The 20,309-nt window shown below is 49.4% G+C and overlaps 1 protein-coding gene across 1 annotated transcript in view; it reads right to left on the bottom strand.

Moving 5' to 3' along the window:
• Nucleotides 1-17,016, bottom strand: part of ELOVL6 (ELOVL fatty acid elongase 6) — a gene marked incomplete at its 5' end in the record, with an annotated part of 76,401 nt that extends 59,385 nt beyond the window's left edge. The window contains one exon of the mRNA XM_081999427.1: nucleotides 16,928-17,016. Within this exon, the coding sequence (XP_081855553.1) occupies nucleotides 16,928-17,016 (89 nt within the window). The remainder of the gene's footprint in view (nucleotides 1-16,927) is intronic.
• Nucleotides 17,017-20,309: the final 3,293 nt, after the last annotated feature.

The raw sequence follows: 20,309 nt of genomic DNA, 5'->3' as shown, positions 1-20,309 counted from the left end.
ACGGAGGGAAAAAGCACGCTTCATTCGCAGCAACGCTACTGCAAGGTGATGCTGTGTGGTGCGATCTCCTGGGATTGCATACGTAATGCTCTTTGAACCATGAGAGAAGAAGTTGTCTGCTAATTAGTTCCCTGGTAATTGGCTATGCAATGTCATTCCTTGCGTTAGTATTGCTCAGAAAACATTGGACATCATCCGATTAAAAAAAGAGAAAAGAGCGTTATGGTCATAACGCGTTATGGTGACAGCAACTTTATGAGACAGGCTTCAAACTAGCCCTAAGCAAACTGGACAAGAAAAATAAATGGTGACCTGTTCAGAAGAGATTGAGAAGATGAGATAGTCGCAACCATCCCGGATACCCATAGACAAAATTTAGGAGCCTAGGCTGTAAAGAGAAAAAAACTGAATACATAATTGTCCTTGCATACTAACTTGGATCCTCAAAGATTTTAGGAGCATCACTTAAGGCCAAAGTACCATCGGTAGTTGGGAAGATGTGCAGGAAATGAGCCGTACCTCCAGATGTGCATACCAGCACGGCACCCTTTGAAGTGGCAAGCGGCACAGACACTTAATGGCTCCGGGTGAAAGATCAACGTGGGAAAGCAAGCAGGGCTGCCATGGCCCTGGAGGAGGAGGCAGATGAAGCCTTTCCAGGAGCACCGTGCAACCGGGGCAGGTGGTGAGCAGGGCCTTTCATCTCCCACGCACCTCCTGGAGAAGGTCCACCACGGTTCTCAGCCATGCCCACGTACAGCTCCCACCCTGAAAGCGCTTTCAGACACAGGCTGCCCATGTTGGTGTCTTCTACAGGTGAAAGCACGAGGTCGAATTTAAAGTAATCGGTGAAAATAGCGTTGGGGAGCAGGACCTGAAGAGACAGTAGGACTGAACGCGGCTGGCGGTACGAAGTCCCAGGCAGCGATGCTGGAGATGGCCCTGCCCCGGGAGCAGCGTTCCACAGCCCTCCCTTCCACACGAGGGGGTTCCGGCCCCTGTATTTTCTTGCTATCATTCACTTGCAGGTGAATTATATTAACGTTTGTACCCAACCACGGATACCTCCCACCGCCACAGGACAAACACACACACGCCGATTACCCAGTGTCTGGGGCACAGCCCTAGTAACAGAGATAAAAATCAACACATCCAGGGAACAAGAAGAAAAAGGCAGCGCAAGAGTGAGTCAGCAAACGTAAGCGATGCGTTAGTCGGGCAAGCATTTCTGAAGGCACCGCGAGGCTGTTCATGCTGCAGACAAAGTCACATCCCCAACAAGCTGGATGACACACCGCGCCAGTGTGAGGGCTCCCTCCCTTTTGCATTTTCGTACTGTTCTGGAGAAAGCTTTCCTGCGGATTTCTTCCATCACCCCCCCCACCTTAAGTTGGGAAAGGAAAAAATCTGTGCCGTGTCTAGAAAGATGGAGACATGAACGTGGAAATCCGGTAAAGCAGAGGAGACCGGCCGTGCTGCAGTGTCGGGTGAAGGCTGCAGGTTCCCAGGATTAGCCCGGTCTCTTCGCTGGCCACAAAATGCTCCACCGAGCCTGTTTACAAATTATTCTGTGGTCTGGCTCATCCTCCTGCCAGCCCACCTTTCTCTGCAAAACAAGTGACTTAGTCCCTCGGAGCACCACCGCAGCGTGTCCCCATCGGCAGACAGACCTGCCCCTCTGCAAGCGGCCATCGGTCGGCAGGTCTCAGCCTCTCCTCCCTCGGGCCACACAAATCACAAACGACTACACCAACTTCAATGGACACAGCTGCAGGAAGCAGTGAGCGGGAAGAAAAAGCAAGGTACGAGGCAAAAGACATCGGATTTCAAGTCACCAGCAAACTTATTTGCCGTTTTTCTGATCTAAATCCTGGTTTTCTGCCACTTTGAAAATGCAGACTCTAATTAACTCATATTCTTACACGCTCTGGTGCCGTGAAGAGGATACTTGCTTTTGTAAATGATATTTATAAAGCAAGAGCTATTTAATACCTGCTTAACATATATCCATAACCTTCAAAATGCCTCCTATGAGTCAACACACCCTGACTCGAACTGGGATTTCTTTCCCCTTTCTGCTCAGTAAGGCTTTCTCCAGCATGTGGCTGTCACCCCAGAGCATGGCAGAAGGCAGCCTTAACGCTGCCTGCATTAACTGTTTCGACACTGGAAATGGGTAGTTTTATTCTGGAAGAGGAGCACTTGCACAGGGAGGATTGCACGTAAGCCAATCTCTGGGAAACAAGCCCTCTTCTTGATTTAATCTTCATGCTTTCTAGTGATTCCCTACATATTACCACTTACTCCACAGCCACATCCTGAATGTCCATCATCATCGGCATTCCTGCAGGAAGCCCGCGGGATGGCAGCTTATTCCAACTTCAGCAGCACTTGTAACTCTGTCTGAATCAAAGCTACAGCTAACGCTAGAGCCACCTCATGTACTCATGCACAAAAATTTACATCCTCTTCCCATTCAAGTCACGGGCATGTCTTCCACTGGCTTGGATTAATCCCAGATGCCAATTTTAATAGTGAAGGACCTTGAAAGTCTGCAGTTCTCTGGACGGGTGCCTTACCCACTCTCTGAATGTAGCAGGTCCAGCAGGACAGTCTAGGGACCAGACCACAGGGTGTTATCACAGCAGACTGCGAGATCCAGTTAGCGAGGGAGGTTTGTGTAATTCACAACCCACTGCCCCTGCTCACGCAGCTAAGAAGGAAACCGCTCAGACCGCATGGGTGCAACATTTTGGGCACACGGGCCACGAACGTCTCAGCATATGTGCTGTCACGGGTACTAAATAGCAAAGGACGCATCATCTCTGCGCCACGCTGGCTCCAGGACTGCTTTCAGGAAGGCCACGCAGGGAGCCCCCGGGCACGGCAGCTGGAGCAGTTTGATGATTTACTGCCTCCATTGGGCCCTTCTGCTGGAGGCCATAGCCCTGGGAGAAGGCATGACAGGCAGCCCGGGCACAGGCGGACGGTTCACCTAACGGTAGCGCTGGTTGCATCTGCGTGGCATGCGGCAAAGTTCAGCCCTGGGAAGCTACTCCAGCGCCAGCAAACCCAAGGCAACCCACCTGGACATCACCCCCTTGTGCAACCTGGGTGCCAGGGAGGCTGTCCCTGTTGCCTCACAGGCTGGCTGACATTCAAGGGGCAGAATTTCATCCAGCAGCCAGGGAAAATTCATGATGGTACCAAGTTTATGTCTGATGTGCTTTGGCTTACTGTACATGCAATGGGAGGCTCTCAAAAGTGCTGGGAGTCAAAGTCTTGCTTTCTTTTAATGTCATATAGGACTCAGGAGCTAAGAAGAGAGATCTCAGCTGAAAGTCAGTGGAATTGGTCGTTCTAATCTGGCAAGAATTCCAGCTGCAATGGCTTTGGGCAGCGCTGAGAGCAGCCCATCACCACTTTCAAGGCATCCCTCCTGTTGTTAGAAATGTTACATTATAGAGCTTTGTCATTAAAGCATCTAACTCACCAAGAATGCAACTGTGGGATTCAGTCTAGACCTTAGCAAAGGACAAAAAGCTACTAAAATACTGTAACTCTCCATGGTAATACAGCAAACACAAGTGTTCCTCGTTCAAGATATACAGCTATTTTAACAAGACAAGGGCTACTTGAAATTCTACTAAGTCAAGACTCATTCTTGAAAATTTAAACAAGGTAAATGGGCTAAAGATTTCTGAAGCCAAATTCATGTCCCCTGTAAACAGATACAGCAGGATCTAGTTTAATGGAAAGGGGCCTACTCTCTGCCAGCAAATAAATATGGATCATAACTAAGGTCATCAGGAGACAGCCTATGAAGACAAAATGTTGAAACACAATTGTAAAGGAAAAGTGTAGGCAAGATACTTGTAGCCTGTCAAAAGCCTCCCTCAATTGTATATGCCGTTTTCATTGATAAAATTCAGAACTGCTTACTGTACTCGCAAGAGTGCATCGAGACAAACCAGAGGACCACCCTCAGTATCCTACATTGCTTGCATGCCTACCCTGAAGCCACCAGCACTTCATTAGGGAAGATGCTCCATGACACCACAACAGCTGAAGTCACTGGGACTGCTAAGGCAAGAAGAGCATTTGGAAAGCCTAAGGTCAAACTCTGCATTCCCAGCTTTAATGTCGATACACAATAGAAGCGAATAGATCCTTTTTTTGTTATCCTAGTCCATTCTTCTTCCCAATCAAGGGCATGCTACTACAGAAAGCACAGGGAGGAGCTCTGCTCATTCACCATACCGTAAAAAGTTGTGGTAGCTCTTATAATTATTATTTCTCCCTAATCTCTGAATTTCCCATGTTATCAGACTGGTGTGTATTTTTTCCTAAATGTAGACACAATCTCTTTTCTCTTTTCTAGCATCTTTTCCAATTATTCCATTTACAATAATGACCATTGCAAAATATGTGAATTGGCATAATCATTTTACATACCAGATGCTACATTACATTTAGCCAACACATTCAAGTTTAGGAACTAAATCTCTTACATTGAAGCTAAGAGAAGCTTTACTGTAGACTTTATTTAGGATTTTTCCAGCTAATGACTGGAAAGTGGCTTTTAAAAGAGAGGCCCCTTTTATGCCGGGATATGATGGGGGTGAGGAAAGCTCTACGCAAGCACTCCTTTTGTTATTGCTCTATTCCAGAAATCAAGGACCGAGCGACTTCATCAGAAGGTGGCAGTGGGACTAGCTCGATGCAGTGCTTTTTCTGTTCACCTGCAGACAGCTCAGGGTCCGGCCTTGCGCTGCCCAGCTCCATCAGCCCAGCACCAAAACACACACCAGCTGTTTCCCACTGCACAGCTTGTTTTATTTCAGCATACAGGGCTTCCCCAGCCGCCCGTGCTGCCGGCTTGACTGCTGCTAAATGGGAAAAAGATACACAGAAAAGGAAAAATCAAATAGATACCTGGAAAAAGAAGAAAATGCACGGCGGGGGAGAAAGGAAGAAGGATGGTTGGAAATAACTGCGGTCCGATTAGCTCCCGGGAGCCTCTCTATATTCGGTGCAGAGAAGGGAGTGGTTTTAGGATGCAACTTATCTCTCTCAGCTCCCTATTTCAGGATGACTCAGACACCTTACGTAGCAGGCGTCTGTGCGGTCAGACAAATCCCATCAGCAGTGCCTGCAGGCTGCTCAAAGGACTGAACGAGTGGCCAGTAATGTAAACTGTAATCACCAAATACCAGGATCCTGGACATGCAAACCTCCCGAGCAGGATCAAAAGGCATATGTGGAGGAGTCTGGGAAAGGCATGCACTGTAACTACCGTCTTTATACAGGGGTACCATGACAGAAGGACCTCCTCTCATGTAGATCTACGGCCAGGTTTTCAAAATCTTTCTTTCAGTAAAACGTTTTCTTTCATCTCCTAATCAGCGTGAGCATCCTGTGCACAACAGCCTTGTGACAGTCTGGCTCTAAGTGTTGCAACAGGAACATCTGGTCTTGATCTTATCTTTCAAACTAAATTTTGAAATTTGTCCATGATGTAAGCACTGATGTAGGAGGGGAGCTCTCAGAAAATGCTGGAAAGCTTATGGGAAATTGTTACAAATGAAAAAAATACATTTCCGACATGATATTAGAAGTCAGTGAACGAGGGCACATTAACTGAGGATTCCTTTCAGTGCTATAACATTATTTTTACACATGATGTTTGGCTGTCTGGAGCCACCCTCCCTCCACTGGGACAGATGCAAAATTCCCCACTGGGTCACAGAGACAGTGGCAATGTTGCTGTATGGATCTGGCTCTCATAGCAATCATTTATCTAAACCTTTTCAGAAATAAGACTGAGTTTTGTATGGGATACTACTAGTTTTAAACTAAACCCACAAGCTGTTAGGGGCAAGACAGAGTTTTTCATAGCATCCGTGAGCAGTGCCTTGCACAGGGGGAATCTCACCTGGCATCAGACCCCCAGAAATGCTGCAGTATGAAGGATTGCTGGGTATTTTCAGCATGAACTGCCAATCCAACTAAGATATAAAAATAATGGATTTAACTCCACAGTATTTACAGAGTCCTGAAACAACAAATAATGATTTAACAAAATAAACTGATGGTCTGTGTACACAGAGCCATTGCAAGGGGGAATGTCACTCCCAGGCAGTTCTAGCATGACTGGTACCAAAAATAGTATTTTCTTTATCAGGCATGTGATCAAAAAAGGGTATTTAAGCACACAGGAGGGATCAGGTCAGATCAAAGGTTGAACTAGGTCAGTATCTTGTTTCAGACAGTGGGCAACAGTGTATCTTATGAAAAAATGTAATGGGGCAATGCCCTCACCAAATAATGTAAAGAAAACATTATGCATCTCAAAATACTTCTACCTGTTAAACAACCTGTTTCACCAGGGGTCTGCAATCAGTGCTGTGCACTCTCATCAGCAGTTCCACTTAGCACATCCTCACAGCTTCAGCTTTTACCTAGGGAATGCCATGAAATTACCATCGGGTTTTGCTGAGTTTGGGTCAGCCGCCCATGGGCATGGGCCGGGTCCCTGCCCACACCGAGGAGAGAGGACCCAGCAAGCCCCCCTGATGATGAGACTTTGAGGTCTAACATGGGCCGGAGCAGCCGTCAGCGCCAGAGCTACCATGTCAACAGAGCAAAAGTCTTTGCGAAAGTGAAGGCAGCTAATGAAGATAAGAGGATCTAGACATCATCGTGGTGTACAAAATAGCTTGGAGTTTTCTGCTTGGCTGTCAAGCCAAGGAGGATGAAGAAACAAGAAGTAAGGAATTGAAATGTAAGTCTCCACAGAATTTCCTGCTAATAAACAATGCCTCCCTTGGTTGTGACCTGCAAAGACATGGAAAAGGAGTTGGACAGACAGCCCCCCTGGGGCGAACAAAAAGAAAGAAAACCCAGGACTTTCAGCAGCCTGGAGATTCTGTATGTTGGAAACAACAAAATTCCCATTAAAGTTTACAGAGGACCTGCATTCACTAGAAGCACAACAGGAGATCTAGAGGGAAAGTTCCAAATTAAAGCTAAAATGAAAATTACATAAGGAAAAAGACGGACTTTGTAAAGATTTGTTAATAAACCCACTATCTGAATGGGACAGTGCAACAATTTTGGCATCCTACTTTTATTTATACATAGGGGATTTTACTATCATCTTAAGTACCTCTTAATGGTTCTAAATAAAACATAAAAGAAGAAAGAAAAAGAAAACCAGACAATTTTATTAGCGAGAAGATCAGATTCCTCAATAATATCATTCCGGTGTTTTTATTGAGGTGAACTTGGCCCATTGTTTCTTCCCCTTAAAACGTTAATTGGTACTCCCTGGGATTGCTCTTTCCAGGTATATTTATACTACTGATGGCTCAAGACACACAGGGAAGATGTTTGTCCTTAATACTGCTCTTGACCAATCTGAAGTTTTATGTCCAGGGGTGGCTAGGGCCATCAGATTTCAAAACCTATGCATTCAATTTGAGGAGCTCATAATCACGGATGATGTCCAATTCATTTTTCACTCAGTGTGCAGGCTTCATATGCTGAAACTAATTACCAACAAATTTTTAAAATTCTATTTAAATGTTATCATCAGAAGATGTTGAATAGTCTGAAGTTTTATTGGACTATTTGAAGGACATTTCCTTCCATAAATTTGCAATCAACAATGGACTGGACTTCGGCAGTTTAATCCCATGATACCAACAATAAACTGCTTGGCCTCTGATATTACAGCAGCTCTACTTACTCCTCGGTTACCACAATCAAGGAGACAAACTTGCCAAGTGCTAGTACAAGTGTAAAGCTGCACAGTAATACTAGAAGGCTGTTGTGTTTTCTGTACTGTTTTAACGTAGTTACTCATATGTGTATTACCACCTCAGGATCACCTTTGTGACAAGAAAACAATTTTGAATATGCCCAGAAAGGAATTGTTCCCCATTTTACAGCTGAGGAACTGAAGCACAAAGAGCAATTTTCAGAGATGACACAGGTCCTTATTTCCCTTGAAATCGTGGGACTTGGACACTTTCCAAAGAACTGCGCCTGACTGCATGATGCCTGACTTGTACAAGGTGGCTATGGCTGCATTCGGTTTGGAGTCAGGCTCCCCATGTCCTCAGAGATGTATTGATCATCTTTCCCTTGGATGCTGTGTAGTGCATAAACCGCTACAGGTACTCTGCAAAGCCCCAAGTCCACTGGCATGAACCATTAACTTGCATCACCCTCTCTTCTTCCCCACTCTGAATACCAGCTCTTCCCACAGAAGGTCAAGGACTGCTCAGCAGATGCATGATCTGCCCATCATTTCATCATTTCATGGCACGTCTGCTCTTCAGACTCTGGGTCCCTTCTCTAGTTAAACTGAGGTCATGTTGGTTTTGGAGTCCTTCCACCTTGCTCCTGGTCCCTAAGTAAGACTTGTGGCAATCAAAGGGTAAGATGTCCTCACAAAAGTCAACAAGACCTGCAGTTGAAGGTTTGCAATGGAGCACATAGGACACGGGACACAGAGAAAAGCAGTATCAGGTACCAGTGCTACCTTGGATCTGAAAGCAATAATAGCCACATTGGAAAACCCTGCACATGAAGTGACGCAGTTCTCTCCTTGAATTAGCCAGGGTGCAACCACAGCCCCGCTGTCTCCCATTCTGCTGCCAGCTTGCATAACGCTAACCTGGGTGTCCCTGCAGAGCACCACACCACCGGGCTACACCGGCCACCCCCTGCAAACTCAGCCCCAGGGGACGTGATGCTGTGACACGATCAGAAACAGCATGGCTTGTAGTAGCAGCAGTTCTGGGACGCTTTGATCAGGGACGAGGCACCGCTGTGCTAGGTGCTGTGCAGAGTAAACACAAAATCCTTCTACACCAACCCAGGACAAGGTTCAAGTGGGCTGACAAAACAGCTGGCAAGCAAAAAAAGTACTGGGTAGCAGTACATGGGTAACATGGTTACACAAATAGCTCGCATGCTCATACAGTCTGAGTCAGTGAAAAGTTTATTTTACATTTTAACTGATGCTAATTTACATTTTAAAATAATATGTTTTAACCTCAGCCCGTTTCCATTAAAAGAAAAAAGCATCTAAACTCTCTCCTGATTAAGCTTTCCAAAAAGTGTTTTACATCATCTTGCCTTGTATGGTCCCAGTGGACCCTGTACTACAAAATCATTCTCAAAGCTGTGGAAAGCTCCATAAACACTAACAAAAGTTTACCCTCAAAGCAAAAAAAGAAATCCCAGCTCTGTACCCTCCAACGTCCCCAGCTCTGTACTGACAACACCTTTGCAGAGAAGGGTCTCTGCACTCCCCATCAGGCTGTCCCCCCTCCCTGGACCCCCAACACACCAGGGGTACCAGCCTGCCAGTGCTACGAAGACAGAGACACTACAGCTTTCCCTCACAATTTTTCCCCCCTTTTTATCTCTATATTTATCGCTAAGAGTCAGCAGATCAAAGTCAGCTGAAAAGGACTTGGGACAGACTCTTGAGCAAGGGGCAGAGACCGTGCAATGACATAAAGGAAGAAAAAAGTACAAAACATCCTTTTACTCCCAGTACCACTAATACATGGCTGTAAAGAAGAGACCACAGCAAACGCAGTGCATAAATTTGAGAGTTAAATACTTGGCCAGATCCTTCTCTGCTGAGACCGAGGGGAATGTGACCACGTTTGACTTTTTAAGGAGCAGTAGATGTACTGGACAGGAATGCTCACTGTGTTTTCAGCTGGGGGGGGTGTCAGGGAAAAAGGCCAGTTATGTTAGGCGTTGCAGAAACTGGAGTAATGCAGCCCTCTAATCATGCAATGAGTTACACGCAACAACGTCCTGCTTACCCTGAGCCCCACTAAAAGGCAACATCTACCAGCATGGAGTTCATTAAAAGGCCAGGATCTAACAAATTATTGTGGCCTGTCTACGGTGCTTCTCTTACCAGATTATGGACAACCAGACTGTGCCTGTTTGAGGGAGGAGGAGAATATGGAAGCTGTCCTCACATAAATGTTATTCACTGCTTTTAAAGAAGACATTTTTTAAAGATTTCTAAAATCTTTTAAAGATTTTTCTTTTTTAAAGATAATAACCTTTTTAAAGGTTACAAGGGACATGCACGTGTAGTATCCACCTCAGAAAATTAACCGGAGGAAAAAATGCACCAACCTAAATAACAGTGGCTCGTCAACAAGGTATGATGAAAAATTGGCAATCGGGAAAGGAATGCCACTGCGGTGCCTAGGAAGAGCCCAGAAGCACGCGCAGCCTGACAGCAGAGCAGCCAACAGCAACTCGCGTGCCGTCGTACAAGCTAACTGCCGTCTTCTCAACATGGGGCAATGACCTCGGCCAAAGATGCGCTTTGCGCTCAGGCTGCCATCGCCTGGGGTGCACAAGAGCCCGTGACAGTTGATTTCAAGTTGCATTTTTGCCAGGACTGATCACGTAGAGATGCAACCACGTATACCAAAAGGATATCCACCTCGTGCCGCCCCAACAGCCCGAACACCACACCCTTGTGAAGCTACGGCTTAGCAGACTGGTAAACTGGACCAGTGTGCAGGGAGCCTCCTCCCACCAACTCTGCATGCATTTAACCAGTGAAGGATAAAGATCTGTCTGTCTCTGCATGGGTGCCTGTATCCACAAGCTAGCAGAAATAGCCACAGAGGTGAAAATACCATCTTCCAGGGAAACAGTTCCCTGCGATTCAACAGGGCCAGGGCGTTCAGAGAAGGAAGGAGATAGCTGGGCACTCTGCACCCCAGTCCCTGGGGAAATCAGCTTCTTCCCGTCGCTCCTCTGCCCACCCACAAAAAGCACCCTGACTCCGGGCGTTTGTGCCACCGCTTGCCACTCAGCCTGTGCTTGCACGAACACCCCTCTGCTTTCACAGCACATGCCTAGTTGAAGATAGGAGCTACTTTTTCAGAGGTGCCAAAATAATTCAGCATCCTACACCTCAACCCAAACAACAATGCTCCTAAATGTCCATATTCACTTTTGAAAATTATGGCAAGCTCCTCAATTACTTCTTGCACCATTCTTACAAGTTTATTATTCCCACAACTACCTGGTGTTTCACATAGTAGAAGAGATGTCTTCACTCTCAGAAGCTTAAAAATTAATGAAGCAACATGATAAGAGATGAGGCCTGAGGACAGGGTGAGCGAAAGGCCAATGCCTATGTTTCAGTGGTAGGCTGAATCCAGAAGACACCCATGTATTTACCTTCAAGATGACATTTTTGTGCCACCATCTTCTTCTCTCTTTTTTTTTTTCCAAGCGCGCACACACACACATACACACACACAGAAAATGCCTGAACTCTGAAAGGACATGAACTGTTATTCTCCGTAGACTCCATCCTTGTATTTTCAAGGAACCAAAGCTCTGTGATACTCCAGTACATTGGCCTTTTGCTCAGAAAGGTCTGCAGGATGGAGGAAAGGCACAGGAGCAGGTATCCTCTAATCTCTGCAGCACCAAAGCTGCCGTGCACTGGTGGCCATGTCAGCTTTATGGCCAGTTTGCACAAGAGAGCAGCAAAAAGCCCCTCTGGGGGATGAGATGTTGGAGGTAGGCTACATTCTTGGGCTGACTGAATTTCCTTCAAGTAAAACAATCTCTCTGTGGTAGACAGCAACTCATACATCTTCCCTTTGAGTCTTTGCCGCGGCAAAGAGAGAAGGACAGAGTGACTGCAGCAACCCCTCCGCATCCTTCACTAGTGTTTAGCAAGAGCTAAGGGAAAAAAAAAAAGAAAAGAAGTCATTTACATCAGCTTTTGGCTGCCACGCACGTATGCCTGGAGAGATATGCACGTGGTCTCTCACTCTTGATTTCTGCATGAGGTAAGAGTAGCTTAAGTGGATGAGGGAAGCTTGTTCCGCATTTAGGAAACAAACCTGTCTAGGACGATGGTGCTTGTGGGAATTATTAAAAGGCAAGCACATTTTCAAATCCAGATTAGTTGACCCCTGCTCTTCCACATCTACCTCCAGTTTCGACCAGAAAGAGAACTACAAAGGATAAATTTCTCTCAGCATCAGCTGCACTTTCTGTCTCTCGCCACATAAAAGTTTCAGGTAACAAAAGGTTAAAAATAACTTCCTGCACCAGGATGTTTTTTTCAAATGCACAAACGTTTATCCTCATCTGAGGTTTACAAAGTTAATTTGGGAGTCCAGTTTGAGTTGCCAGTGCCCTTCAGAGACAAGAAATGCCCAGCTGCCCCTACGCAGTGCTTCTCTCTTTACCAAAAGCTCATTAACAAAAACGGCCACTTTCTGCAGCAGAGCCCCACAGCATCTTCGGGGAAGAACCACCTCCGCTTTCATCCTGCTCGTCCTCCTCCGCTCCGACTCGGCTCCCGCTATTACCTGCGAGCGCGCTGGCGGCTGCCAAGGGTCAAACCGTGGCTTTTCAGGGAGAAAAGCAGGAGAGGAAAAAGCCAGGAGACACAAAAGGGCGGGGAGCGAGGGGAGCCCGCCGGCGGGCAGCAGCGGCAGGAGGGTAGCGGCACTAGGGGCAGGGATGGCCGGGGCTCTGCAGCAGCCGGCGGAGCAGCGGAGGAAAAGTTTCTGTGATTTTAGGCAAGCCCTCGCGTGACGTCATCTCGCCCAGATAATCTCGGCGCAGTCAGCACAGGCTTCCTGCCTCCCCATTGGTGAGCCCCTCATCAGCAGACATCTGAAGATAATTATTATTGGCCAGACAATTATAACAGGAACAACTGTCACTTCGTGCTGATGCCTGAACCTGGTGCTCTGCAGCACGATGGAGGAGGACCCCGGCGGTCACCGCTCCGTCCGTGCATTTCTGTCACTTCTGCTTTCCTGAGCACCGGCCGGTTTTTGCTACCTCACTGGCTGCAGCTGGGAATCGGGATCCCAGTGCTGCAACCCTTTTTGCTGTATGGCTGACTGAACTGCGAATTTTCTGCAAAAATAGTAATGTATTTATTCACGAGAAATAAAGGACTAGAGCTGCATTAATTCTCATGCAGCAGTTTAAGGAAAAAAAAAAATCCTCTGCAGATTATTTACTTCACCTCTCTTTCCTCTTTGAAGAAGTTTGGGAGGAGGTACTGGGAGAGTTTGATTTGAGAAATAATTTTAAGCAACTATATTAATAGACATTTGACTTAATCGTGATCTTACCGAAATCAAACCTCCCAGGGTCTGAGCACGAGAAGATCAAAGCGATACTGCATCTTGTATCAAAAGCTACCTGCCTGACGGCACCACACAGAAATGTACATCAACAACAGCTATCCCGCAGCGTAAAGCGGAGGGAGTTTCATGAGAGTAAAAGGACCTGTTAGTTCTTTAACCTCCTCAAGACCTGTCATCGCTTCTTTAGGGGAGACAACTACTCGCTGGCTCTCGCCCTCAGCGACAGGCCGGCTGCAGGTCTGCCTGCGCAGCCTGCAACCTCCCTCGGCCGTTCGTGCCTCCCTGCAGGAGAAGCAGGCGGTCTTGGGGCGATACCACACGAGCGCATACCCAGAAAGCCAAGCACTCAGGGAGGCACGAAACCCATCCGCTTCTAAGTATCAGGGAACAGACTATTCATTTTTCCCCTGTGTCAAAACAGTAGCCTCCTTACAGCACCGCTAATCTGGGCCCAGGCTGTAAAGAGGTCCCAGCGCGATGCACGCTGCAGGATGGGGGCCTCCCTGAAGTGGAGCGGCAACATCTGGAATGAAGCAAGGAGGACCCCGTTCACCGCCGTCAGGCCAATTCACCGTCAGACGGGCTCCATTCATGCCAGCCGCAGAGGGATGACTTCCAGGGGCAGATGGCAGCGAGGACACGAACCCTAGGGTGGGGGCGTGCTGAAGAAAAGCCTGGGTGCCAGCGATCAGTGGGCGCAGAGAGCATGCAGCGGGCCCAGGCAGCGATGGAGCTTGGCGCAGGCTCGGCGGACAGAGGCGAAGGAGGGGCGAGCCCTGGCGGAACAGAACCAGCCACTTCATTCCTTGCCCCATGATCCATCCAGACCAACCATACCAGTACCTAGGGGTAGGCTGCTACCCCTAGGCTTTGCATTCAAGCTTTTCCAGCTTTAGGCTTACGCAGTTATAATTAAAAGGGTTTGTTAGTGCTGTAACCAGCTCAGGACCCAGAGGGTATGTAAAGGGATTCATGTCCTGCCTCAAACTTGACTACCTCTTTGTATGCGGCCTAGTCAGACTCCAAAGACGCTTCTCAAAACCCAAAAGACAGGGTCAGCTCCTTAGAGACACTTCATCCCCCCTAACACCCTACAGGCTTTTTTTTTTTTTTTTTTTTTTTGGCCTTGTGAAGTATCAAGCAATATTTCTGAGATGGAAGTCAAACAACAAATGCCACACCTATAGAATTTGTTTACCTCCATGTTAGGCATTGTAATAGTACTGCATCCTAATTTAAATGGTGATTACAGTATAAAATCCTGCCAGTCTTTCCTGAAGCAAGCCCACTTAGTCCATTTTCCTGCCCAAAGAACAAACAACTGTGTTTATCCCTACAAACTACCACTTAACAACCTCATCTTAGGACGCTCTTACGTTAATGATATGTACATTAAGGCTACGCCTAAAACGTTGAGAAGCCACGTACTGCCATTGATGCCTGCATAAGCAAACCTATCGTATCATCCTGATACGAAGTACAAAAGCCCTCTTGTATGGCCCTTAGCTGCTGTATTTTGCCAGTGAAGCTCCCCCACAAAATACAAATGCTGGAACAGCACCCGTTTCATTAAGCAAGTAAATTTCCTGAAGATAAGAAAAGCACAATTTAACCTGAAACTCGAAAGAGTCTTCAGCAGCATTTTCAGAAAAAGCCTGCCACGACAGAGACCTCAGCAGGCACAGCTCCGTTTCATTTCCAGAAACGCTCCTGCACCACAAGCAGATCGCTCTTCCTTCTTACTTTCATGTGAATCAAAGGTATTAATTCATCAGTTCCCTTAGAGAAGGTGAAACTAGACCAAAAAGCGTGTGCGCACGGATCATCGTGTCTCTTCAGCTGTACGGCAGAAGCGTAAAACTGACAGTCTCCTTCTTTGAACCTGGGAAGTGGGAGCCTGGCATTACGGGAGTCCCAGCTGGCGACCTCTGCAGCACACGAGACTGCCAGGGAGATTTTAATCACACTGCTTAGCATTTATATAGTACCTGACATCTTCAAGGCACCCAGCAAACATTACCTAAGTCATCGAAGCGCCTCATGAGGGCATTTCAGCATTATTACCCCCCATCCCTCCATCTTTCCCTACTGGAGAAACTGAGGCCTGGGAGAGGTTATGTAATGTTCCCAAGGTCATGTCATGAAGCGCAGGAGAGCCAAGAAGACGACGCAGGAGTCCTGGTTCTTTCATCTAAACAGCATTTCTCCTGGGTTGTTTCACTATTATATACACTCAGGTCTCACCCCCTCCATCCTCTTTTACCAGTTTATCCTATTCTGATGCCAGTTTTCTTCTGGAACACGGACAAAATGGGAAGCATCCAACACTCCCAGCCCAAGAATATCTGTGTTCTCCTTTCTCCTGAAACATGAGTGACACTAGGCACCCTTCAAAAGCTAATGAGATCACCTGCGGGAGAACGGAGGGAGACATACACACACTTAAATGGTCGTCTTAATTATACTGCCCTTAAAAGTTCCCAGACTAGTCACTGGAGGATTCCAGCAAGTGCCTGGCTGAGATTCCCCCAGAATCTGGGACCATTCTGCCTTGCAAACATAGGCATCACAGCGTGGACCCAGAGACAGTCCTATCCTGCCTTGATCACATGAGGGTGGCATGGGGAAGGTCCTCACTCAGGAGATATGGGGATGAGGGAGCCCGAGGGGGCAGGCAGCACTGCCGAGGGAGGGGATGCGGGCAATGGCAAAGTCGGGGTCAAGCTGGAGAGAGAGACCAGGGGCGCAGCAGAAAGGACGAGACTGGGCACCAGGTGAGGGTGGCCGGGGAAAGTGGGGGTGCGCAGCGTGGGTGAGCAAGGTGTCAACACAAGGCCCGAGCAGGCGGACGAAGCCAGGGGGACCGGGAGGAAGGTCTGGGCGGGCGTGATGGAGCGGGGGATCGCGGCCCCGAGGGCAGCCCGGGGGACCCCGCGGGAGGGGGCAGGGGCAGCTGGGCAGCCTTCCACCCCTGCCTCCACGCTGCCGGCCCAGGGAGCGGCGCGGAGCGCGCCGACACCGGGGATGCTCCCGGGGCAGCGAGCGAGCTCCCGGCGCAGCGCTCCCCTTCGGCGGGCAAGGCAGCGTGCGTGTGTCCGTGTGCGTGAGGCTCCGTCCCGCCACGGCCGGGGAAGCCCAGCCGGGTCTCCGCGCACCCCCCCGGAACGGCGGGTCCCGCCGCGGCTCGGCCCGGCTCCCCGGCCGCACGCATACGCCGGGAAAGTTAATAGCCGCGTGGCTGCAAATGAAGTTTTATTAGAAGCTGGGGGAGGGGAGGGAGGAGGAAAAGGGTCTCCAGGCACACGCGCAACTTGTTTTAACGCGCATACTGCGCGGGGCGCGGGAAGGACAGGCAGGGGAGGCCGAGGGCAGAGCCGGGGCACGTGTGCGGCTCCGCGCCGCCGGGCCAGCCGGAGGGCCGGGGCACGGCGGGAGGGCGGCGGCGGCGGCGGGGCCCGGGGCCCGCACCGCGCCGCGCCGGCGGCGGGATGCCCCGGCCTTGCGTAACCCGGCGGGCGGCGGCGGGGCGGCCCCCGCCCGGGCGCGCAGGTGGCGCCGGCGGCAGCGCCCGTGTGCCCGCGCACGGCGGCGCAGAGCCGCGCCGCACCGCGCCGCGCCGCGCCGCACCGCGCCGGGCGGGCGGGCGGGCGCAGACAGCGCGCACCCGGATGGGCTCGGCGCCTCCCCGCCGATCCGGGCGGGCTGGCGGGCGGGCAACGGGGCCCGGGGGCGGCACTCACCAGTTCTCCTGCATCCACTGGATGGCCGCATGCTCGTTGAACTGCCTCTCGAATTCGTATTCCTGCAAAGTCAACACTGACATGTTCATTGGCCCGGTGGCTGCGGAGCCGCTCCCCGCGCCGAAATGCTGCCTGCCGTCGCCTCGGAGCCGGGCCCCTGCGCGCCCGCCGCCGAATCTGGCCTGGCCCGCCCCGCCTCAGCGGTACCCCGGGTTTAACATAGCTCCGCTCCCCTCCGCGCCTCTCCGCCCGGGCCCGCCGGTCTCCTCCTCTTCTGCAGCCGCCGCGCAGCGCCCGGGGGCGGTGCGGTCTTAGTGCCCGCCCGCCGCCGCCACCGCCCGGGACACCCGCCCCCCCGCCGCCGCCCCTCGCACACCCCCCGCCGCTCCCCTGGCCCGGGGGAAAGCCTCCCCAGGCCGCCAAAATCAACTACAAAAATAGAAAGCCCCCACCCCTGTGTTGAACTGCTACCGCAGCGCCCTGCGCGCCCTCCCCGGCCGCCGGGGAAATAAAGCAGCACAAGCTGAGGTTTAGCCAGAAAAGCAACGGCATACACACCCCAAAAGCCCTACACGCCCCCCACCCCGTCCTTTTTGCATTTGAATTAAATATACACCTGCCTGCCGACCCCCCCATGCGTGGATCCTGTGCCCCCACTGCCCGGCCAGGCCCCGGGGGCATCCCCATGCGGGGGGCCACTGGCCTGCAGACAGGCAGCCCCAGGCTCCCCGCCATGCACAGACACACCTCTGGGTGTTATCGTATGAATGGGGCTGGTGGACCATGGGGCAGAATCATAGGATCATAGAACAGTCTGGGTGGGAAGGGACCTTCAAAGGTCATCTAGTCCACCCCCCTGCAGTGAGCAGGGACATCTCCAACCAGATCAGGTTGCTCAGAGCCCTGTCCAACCTGACCTTGAGCGTTTCCAGGGTTGGGACATCTACTACCTCTCCGGCCAACCTCTGCCAGTGTTTCACCACCTTCATTGTCAAAAATATATTCCTTCTATCTAGTCTAAATCTACCTTCTTTTTGTTTAAAACCGTTACCCCTTGTCCTGTCACAACAGGCCCTGCTAAGAAGTCTGTCCTTGTCTTTCTTAGAAGCCCCCTTTAAGTACTGGAAGGCTGCAACAAGGTCTCCCTGGAGCCTTCTCTTCTCCAGGCTGAGCAAGCCCAACTCTCTCAGCCTTTCTTCATAGAAGAAGTATTCCAGTCCTCTAACCATTTTTGTGGCCTTCCTCTGTGCCCACTCTAAAAGCTCCATGTCTTTCCTGTGCTGAGGGCTTCAGAGCTGGACGCAAGACTCCAACTGGGGTCTCACCAGAGCAGAGCAGAGGGGCAGAATCACCTCCCTCGACCTGCTGGCCATGCTGCTTTGGATGCAGCCCAGGATACGGTTGGCCTTCTGGGCTGTGAGTGCACATTGCCAGCTCCTGTCCAGCTTTTCATCCACCAGTACCCCCAAGTCCTTCTCGTCAGGGCTGCTCTCAATCCCTTCATCCCCCAGCCTGTACTGATACCAGGGGTTGCCCCAACCCAGGTGCAGGACCCTGTACTTGGCCTTGTTGAACCTCATGAGGTCCACACAGGCCCATTCCTTGAGCTTGTCCAGGTCCCTCTGGATGGCATCCCATCCCTTAGGAGCATCAACCGCACCACCCAGCTTGGTGTCATCTGCAAACTTGCTGAGGGTGCACTTGATCCCACTGTCTATGTCATTGATAAGACTCTGGGTGTAACTGTCACCTGCTCAGATCTTGCAGCTAGGGCACATGGTGTTTATGTATCCTTAATTTTGCCTTCCTGTCTCATCTGCCACATGCTGACATCTCCAGCTGAGTTCCTCTGACTCCGGCAGCACTTGGGACGTGCTTTACAGTACGAGCAGGGATAAAATAGTGGTCCCAGCCCCTACTGAGTTTGCAGTCTGAAGGCAGGAGGAGAACAGCTTTAATGACAAGAAAGCCACCCATAAACGAGCAGATCCGGCACAGGTCAGCATGCTCTTGACTTTATGAATTTCAGTTTTCATTGACATGGAAGTGTTTAATCTCATCAAACTCAAGCACTGAGAAAAAAAATAAGAAAGCCTTGAAGTTGTGGGACATCAACAGCTAACCGGTCTGATGTTCCTCCTTGCATTTTGACTATCATGCTCTTCAGAGTCATGTTTTTCAGCCTTTCTCTTCTTTTTTCCTGACAATGAGAACTTTTCTGAGTTTCTCACATTGTCATTTGGGGGATGTTTTAAGCAAAACACCAAACATCATGCTGCTCATGCTGAAACTGCAAGGCGGTGCTAAATTATTATTTATTACAACTGTACCCAGAGGCCCTCAACAAATCAAGGTCCCATAGTCCTTTCTCAAAAAGATTACTGTCTGTATAGACAAGACAAAGGGAAAGGGAAACAGTCCTGGCCTTGCTTTCCAGATGGAGAAGCTCAGAGAGCTGCAGGTGTTTTCAAAACTGTTTCTCATCAGCTTTCCATGGCCTTTTCTCTTGTTCTTTCACTTCATCAGTTGGACTAATCCTGCAGCCACTGATGAAGAGGGTACAAAAGTGGAGAAAATCTTTACCGTCACCTCCTCAAAAATCTTTAGCTTTACATAGCAAAGTCACTTGCTCTGTGCCATCTGGAATTTGTGCAAAAATAGCCTATAAAAGGACTTGACTTTGCTATATAGAGTTGCATGCACTTTAGAGTACATGAAAAGTCATACAGAAAAGTAGTTGCATAGTTACACAGAGAATCTGGTTTTAAAGGGCTCCCTTTAATTTTTAAACACATCTTTGGATATCTGGACTGCATAGGTATTTTTTGGCCTCAGAAGTGCTTTTTGTTGACATAAAAAGTGCTCTGTGTTAGCATTAGATTGAATACATGAAGAAATAAGAACAAATTAAGATGATAATAAAACTGCCAGGATTTTTGTAGGAAGTCAGTGGGGTCAAGGTGAAGCTTTTGTACCCAGCTGTATATTCAATCTGATGTTACTATTTCAGAGGTATGGGGAAGTCTGTGGGCAGGCTCTGCCACTGCTACTCAAGCCTAGGAGTACCCCGTCTCTCAGGCAGTTTTTTCAGTGTAGCTGGACATATGTTGCATCATTGCTGAAGACTCTAACATTACTCACTTCAATCTCGACTCATTTTCAGACAGACAGGTGTCTGGTACTGCCATTTGAGATGTCCTCCAGTATTCTGCCCAGCCTCCAGCAGCTGTTCCTCTAAATCCCATGTCCTATCTACTGGCCCCAGGGATGTTCTGGATGACCTAGCCCACCTACCCGAGGAAGCAGACACCTGCAGTTGGGTATATGACCATGCCTGTGTGCTTGCATTCCAACAGAGGAGCCACAGGAGTGACTCCTGTGG

The sequence above is a fragment of the Phaethon aethereus genome (genome assembly GCF_964289735.1).
Source record: "Phaethon aethereus genome assembly, chromosome: 4".
Taxonomy (NCBI): Eukaryota; Metazoa; Chordata; class Aves; order Phaethontiformes; family Phaethontidae; genus Phaethon; species Phaethon aethereus.
This window is presented reverse-complemented; position numbering and strand designations above follow the sequence as displayed.